Genomic DNA, 6,363 nt, shown 5'->3' with positions numbered 1-6,363 from the left:
TCGCTGGTAAGGGGACTGTGTGACACTATGTGACTGCAGCACATATTGTCTTGAGGACCTTAGCACTGCTTCACCTGCTGATATTTTTTTGAGTAGAAGGTAAGTTATAGATACTAAAAAAAATTAATTAATCAATAAGAATGTTCTTTTTTTCCTTTCTTTTCTGTGCTCGTTTGACATTGACAGCATCCCTGCTCTCCCAAGCCGGACTGATGGGATTGAGGAATGTAGTACTGCTTGTTGTATATTGAAGCTATGTGTCAGTCAGAGGTGCCAGAGGTCAGACTGAGCGTCAACAGTCCTGACCGTCTGGTTAGAGAAGCTTTTCTAATGACTTATGATTACATAGACTAACCAGTGGCGGTGCAGATGGAACCATGGGTCCAGTCCCCACAGCCTGCACTGCAGCCATGCACCATGCTGGCAACGAGCTCCTTACTCCCTTCCCCATCTTCCAGGATGTGACAGAGAACACAGCCTGCCTGATCCTCATATGTATCCTGGACGAGCACTTCCTTCCCCCTACACCTGGAACAAAGTGCCGGGACCTGGCCTGGAGCACCGTACTGAGCACTGTACTGTCTGTACATGTGCTAGCTGGCCAGATGGCCATACACTGTCATGACAGTGGCGATGGTGATGGCACAGCCCGTGGGATGTTCAAGGCTTGGGAAATCTTTTTGTAGCCTAAGCCTGCTGTAAATTTCTCAGTAACTTTATCCCTTCATGGTGTTGTTGCTCCCAATATTCTCTTAGACAACCTCTGAGGCCGTCACAGAGCAGCTGTATTTGTACTGACATTAGATTACACACAGGTGCACTCTGTTTAGTCATTAGCACTCATCAGGCAACGTCTATGTGCAACTGACTGCACTCAGACCAAAGGTGGCTGAATAATTATGCACATCCCACTTTGCAGTTGTTTATTTGTAACAAATGTTTGGAATCATGTATGATTTTCGTTCCACTTCTCACGTGTGCACCACTTTGTGTTGGTCTTTCACCTGGAATTCCAATAAGATTGATTCATGTTTGTGGCTGTAATGTGACAAAATGTGGGAAAGTTCAAGGGGGCCCAATACTTTTGCAAGCCACTGCAGTTTAGCTGTCGTACAATAGTGCAAAACTTGAGCCTCATGTCTAGAGCATTTCTCCTTCACTTGCCTGTTTACAGAATCTCTGTGTTTATACACCACTTTGCATTTATTCATTACTTTTTAATAATCTCTGGCTCTCTTCCACAGTGTGTCATTTGTTCTGGCTCCTTCCCCCTCACCCCCAATTGGTCGTGGCAGATGGTTAGCTTTCTTTCTGTTCAAAGGGAGTTTTTCCTTCCTACTGTGAACAAGTGCTTCGTCATAGGGGTTGTCTGACTATTGGGTTATAATATAAAGTGTTTAATAACTTAAACTGCCCTTTATGTAACCTAACACTGCAGCCACTGTGCACCGCTCCAATAGTGCATTACTGTAAATGCAAAACAGTACTGAAAGCTAACCTGTTTATCCTTTGAATAAGCTTCCTGTTATTTCATTGAACATTTGTTATTATACCTCAGTATGTTTTCACAACATGAAAAAATCACAAATTTCTATCTTCTACAGATCTAGCATCTCATTTAAAAAATTAGACAATTTATGTAAGTTTTTAAATTTCTAGTTTGTAAAATGTTCCTGAGCTGTCCTTACCTTTAAATGATAACATCTCTTCTTCCTCTCCTATTTTCTCTTTCTTACATCTTTATCCATCTCTGACTGTGATTTCACATTCTTTATAGTAACTCTAGATATGGCAGTAACTGGATACAGCGACCAGCTGCACCAAAAATGTTGTGTAAAATGATGCCTAAAACATATGTTTGGCCCTTTAATCAAAGATTTAAAGATGTATGCACCAATTTGCATTTAATCATTACTTGTTATTGATCTCTGGCTCTCTCATACAGTGTGCTTTGGTCGTGTCTCACTTCCCTCACTGCCCCTGTGCTGGAGGTTTCTTCCTGTTCAAAGGGAGTTTTTCCTTTTTTATTAGAATTTGGGTTTTATTCTGCTCTGTGATGACTAATCTTGAGGCCATGGGGAACAACCCATTAGAAGAGTCTTATCTCATGTTCCCACATACCACACATGTGCTTATGTCCAGATTGTCCCAGTGAATTCAGGTTGTTTCTGCTACAGCCTTGGTGAAAGCAAAGTCAAAACAGCAGTAAAACATTTAGAGGACTCAGTCTATGTTATGTCCTTGGGACAGCTGTTTAACGCTATCCTCTGTGTAAAGGCTAATCGTTAGACTCTATATGAACACGGAGATCCACCCACTAAAAATGAAAAGAAAAAGGTTACAAACATAGTTTATCAAAAAAAAACAAAAAAAAAAAACACTTCAAAGTAAAGTAAAATAACGTTTTTCAGGCCTGATTCAGATGAAGCTAATTTCAGGTTTTCAGGTGACTTGTATTCTTAACTGCCTTCGTCGTTTTTGGATTCTGTTGAGATTGCCTTACATTTGGTTGATTTCCATGTGAAGTTGCCAGAAACAGATTCATTTGCCTCTGAGGCTGGGGGTTTGTGCACAGATGAAGGCTGTGCATTTGAAACAGGTGCCTTTAAAAATAGTTTATATTGGCAGCCCATATTATATTACAGTATTTAACTTAAACACTTCCTTTTTCCTCCCTGATAGTGTGGGTTTGTGTATCACTTTTTGGAAAAGCAGGACCTGGTTTGCCAGCTGGACAAGGTTCCACCTACATTTTATGGAAGAGAATGTCTTAGCCAACACTGCCCCCTACTGACTTAAAAAAAAAACCTACACAAGTACATCAATAAAGTATTTAGTGCTTCTTGTGAATTTCTCACAAGTGATATTTTTCACATTAATGTAGACAGCACAGCTATTTCGGCAGAGATAGCACTTTCTGCAACTGGTGAGACTTGGAAAATGCAAATTAATAGTGAAACTGCTCATCATGATCTGTTAGTTGCATTTTTTAAGCCCATTTGAAGATTATATTCAGTTTAAGAGCCAGCTTTCATCAAAAATACTGTATAAACTAAGCTAGTTAAAATTATTTGTGTACTGTTGCACTGACTACAGTGTTGTCAAGAAACTACACTTTATATACAGTGTAGAGCATCTGCAAATATTAAGTTAGTTAGGAAAAGAAAAAGAAACATGAAATATGTCTTTTAAGTTTTATTCAGAACAATGACAAGACACAACAAGACAGGAGAACACCTCAGTGAACTGAACAGACAACTGGGAAACAGACTTAACAGCTGTGCAACAGTAAACTTAAGCCAGGTCCTCTTCACCTTCCTCCTCAAACTCGCCCTCCTCCTCGGCAGTAGCATCCTGGTACTGCTGGTACTCTGACACCAGGTCGTTCATGTTGCTTTCTGCCTCAGTGAACTCCATCTCATCCATACCCTCACCAGTGTACCAGTGAAGGAAAGCTTTACGCCTGAACATGGCAGTGAACTGCTCGGAGATGCGCTTGAACAGCTCTTGGATTGCCGTGCTATTACCAATGAAGGTGGCCGCCATCTTGAGACCTCTGGGAGGAATGTCGCAGACTGCAGTCTTGACGTTGTTGGGGATCCATTCGACGAAGTAGCTGCTGTTCTTGTTCTGCACGTTCAGCATCTGCTCGTCGACCTCCTTCATGGACATGCGCCCACGGAAGATGGCAGCCACCGTCAGATAACGACCATGACGTGGGTCACAGGCAGCCATCATGTTCTTGGCATCGAACATCTGCTGGGTGAGCTCTGGTACAGTGAGTGATCTGTACTGCTGGCTACCCCTGCTTGTGAGAGGAGCAAAGCCTGGCATGAAGAAGTGCAGACGAGGGAATGGCACCATGTTTACAGCCAGCTTGCGAAGGTCAGCATTGAGCTGTCCAGGGAACCTGAGGCACGTGGTGACGCCACTCATAGTTGCAGAGACCAAATGGTTGAGGTCACCATACGAAGGGGTTGTGAGTTTAAGGGTGCGGAAGCAGATGTCATAGAGGGCCTCGTTGTCGATGCAGTAGGTCTCATCTGTGTTTTCTACAAGCTGATGAACTGATAATGTGGCATTGTAGGGCTCAACAACTGTGTCTGATACTTTTGGGGAAGGCACCACGCTGAAGGTGTTCATAATGCGGTCAGGATACTCTTCACGGATCTTGCTGATGAGCAGTGTGCCCATACCAGATCCCGTACCGCCACCCAGGGAATGTGTGAGCTGAAAGCCCTGCAGGCAGTCGCAGCTCTCTGCCTCCTTCCTCACTACATCCAGGACAGAGTCCACCAGCTCTGCACCTTCTGTGTAGTGACCCTTGGCCCAGTTGTTACCAGCACCGCTCTGGCCTGCATAAACAAATCCAGACTAAACTTAGTAACCATAGTGCAACGTAATTTAGAAATTTTGACATAATATAATGCAACTTACCAAAAACAAAGTTGTCTGGTCTAAAGACTTGGCCGAAAGGACCAGACCTCACAGAGTCCATGGTGCCTGGCTCCAGATCCACAAGGACAGCACGGGGCACATATTTGCCACCTAATTATTAAAATAAATAAATAAAAGTCCAGTTAAATATCAGTAAACCCACATACAGCCCTAGGCCCAGGTGTATGGATGATGTACTTACCTGATGCTTCATTGTAGTAGACATTGATCCTGTCCAGCTGCAGGTCACTGTCACCATGGTAAGTGCCAGTTGGGTCAATGCCATGCTCATCACTGATCACCTCCCAAAACTAAAATAAATACAAATAAAAGGCAAAAATGAGGGAGCAATAAAAAAAGTGACTTAATAGAGCAATCTCATCCTGGTCTATTGTTCTTTTAAGAGGCACACTACACTATATTTAACATTCTGTGGTTTTGATGTTGCAGTAATGTGATTTAGGGTTACATTTACAAATCATAAACATGGATGAAGCCACGCGCCTGATTCTTGACGTTCAGTTTAAAATGGTCGACAAGTTCCCGCCGTTCTGCCATAGGCGCGCGCGGTCTCATACGCCATTGGCTGCTATGGTTATGAATTCGAACATTCCTTGCTACGTCACTAACCGCCCACTACAGGCAAAAAGCCGGGCTGCAGCAAAAGCACGAAGTAGGCCGCACGAAGCCGGTAACTGCAATTAAATAAAAATAATCCGACTTATGTGACAAAATGTTTAAAATTATAGTTTAACCCACAAACCCAGCAATCTTTTAGTCTATAGGGCTGTTTTACTTAAGGCTTTGCGTATTCAGTCGACAATCCTTAGCTTTACTTCCCTTTTTTCCGCAGTGCAGCATACACCAAGAGAACAATGGCCAAGTTCAGTTTCCGTCAATTCGACGTAAAAACGTTAATTAGAGTTACCATTCAGTTTAATCAGCAATTTTCTTTGATCTAAGTAACAAAAACAAAGGGTTGCGGGGAAATCTTTAAACTGTTGAACATTACATTTATTTTTCCATTTTATTTAATTAGACGTCGATATATTACGGTCCTACAAAGTTCTCAAAATATAGTTATGTCTATAGTTTACTAATTTCTTAGCCAACATTTAAGTAGGACACGTTGATATTCCCAGGGTGTGGCTTCTGGGACGTAACGAGCACAATGCACAGGCTTCTGGTGCAAAGAACACGTTGATCGTAAATAATGCAACTTAATAACGTCCTGAAATGACACATATTGTCACTAACCTTGGCACCAATCTGGTTTCCACACTGGCCGGCCTGAAGATGGACAATTTCCCTCATATTTACTGGAGTTAGCGTACGACTTACAACGACAGACTTTGGTTCACTTGAAGTGCGTACCGAATGCCTCAACGCTTTACTTTATACGTCCAGGAAACGCCCTCAAGGCGTCAACGCAAGTGCCTATTGGCTTATAAGCGAACACTTCCTTTATAGACACAAATGTAAACCAATCAAAGGTTCATGTGCTAATCTCTGATTGGTCTAACCGGTCTGCCTATCATTTTCATCTCAAACCTATGACTAATGTCTAATCTGTAGACGTTGACCTACTTCCTCGTGATGGTGGAAAGAAAATGCGACACTGTAGGGATTATTTTTTGACATCCTAGTGTTAGCTGCTAGTGCAGACAGCTAGAGGTTTCATCTCATCGAGTAAATTAGAGCATTTCGATTCATTAGGATATAAAACAGTCATCCGAGTGGGCTGCTAGTAGCAGCAACAGTCCACGTGGCTGACCATTTTATCAGAAATATAGCGGAAGCTGTCGCAGTAGAGCTAACCATGGCTTTCAGACGCCTTGCTTTTTACTCGAGGGCTGGGCAGTGATTTTCAGTTATGCCTGTCTGAGGCCTGGGTGTAGACAGATCCAGCTGGATTCTGCGATCTCA

General features: G+C 42.6%; 2 protein-coding genes across 2 annotated transcripts; one reads left to right on the top strand and one right to left on the bottom strand.

Annotated features, from left to right (window-relative positions):
- The first annotated feature begins 255 nt into the window (after positions 1-255).
- Positions 256-686, top strand: bcl2l16 (BCL2 like 16). Its single transcript, XM_085425384.1, is given in 2 exon segments — positions 256-349; positions 352-686. Coding segments are annotated over 2 exon segments (429 nt in total).
- Positions 687-3,180: 2,494 nt separating this feature from the next.
- tubb2b (tubulin, beta 2b) lies at positions 3,181-5,853 on the bottom strand. Its single transcript, XM_085424332.1, has 4 exons — positions 5,695-5,853; positions 4,640-4,748; positions 4,438-4,548; positions 3,181-4,355 (listed from the first exon to the last, which is right to left on the bottom strand). Exons 1-4 carry the CDS (start codon positions 5,749-5,751, stop codon positions 3,295-3,297), a joined length of 1,338 nt encoding a protein of 445 aa, XP_085280458.1. The 5' UTR covers positions 5,752-5,853; the 3' UTR covers positions 3,181-3,294.
- Between the last annotated feature and the right edge of the window lie 510 nt (positions 5,854-6,363).

Source organism: Rhamphochromis longiceps, linkage group LG12 (assembly GCF_057381845.1).
Source record: "Rhamphochromis longiceps isolate RC_006_pf linkage group LG12, R_longiceps_female_GT1.1, whole genome shotgun sequence".
Classification (NCBI taxonomy): Eukaryota; Metazoa; Chordata; class Actinopteri; order Cichliformes; family Cichlidae; genus Rhamphochromis; species Rhamphochromis longiceps.
The sequence above is the reverse complement of the archived record's forward strand: the minus strand, read 5'-3'. Positions and strand labels throughout refer to the sequence as shown.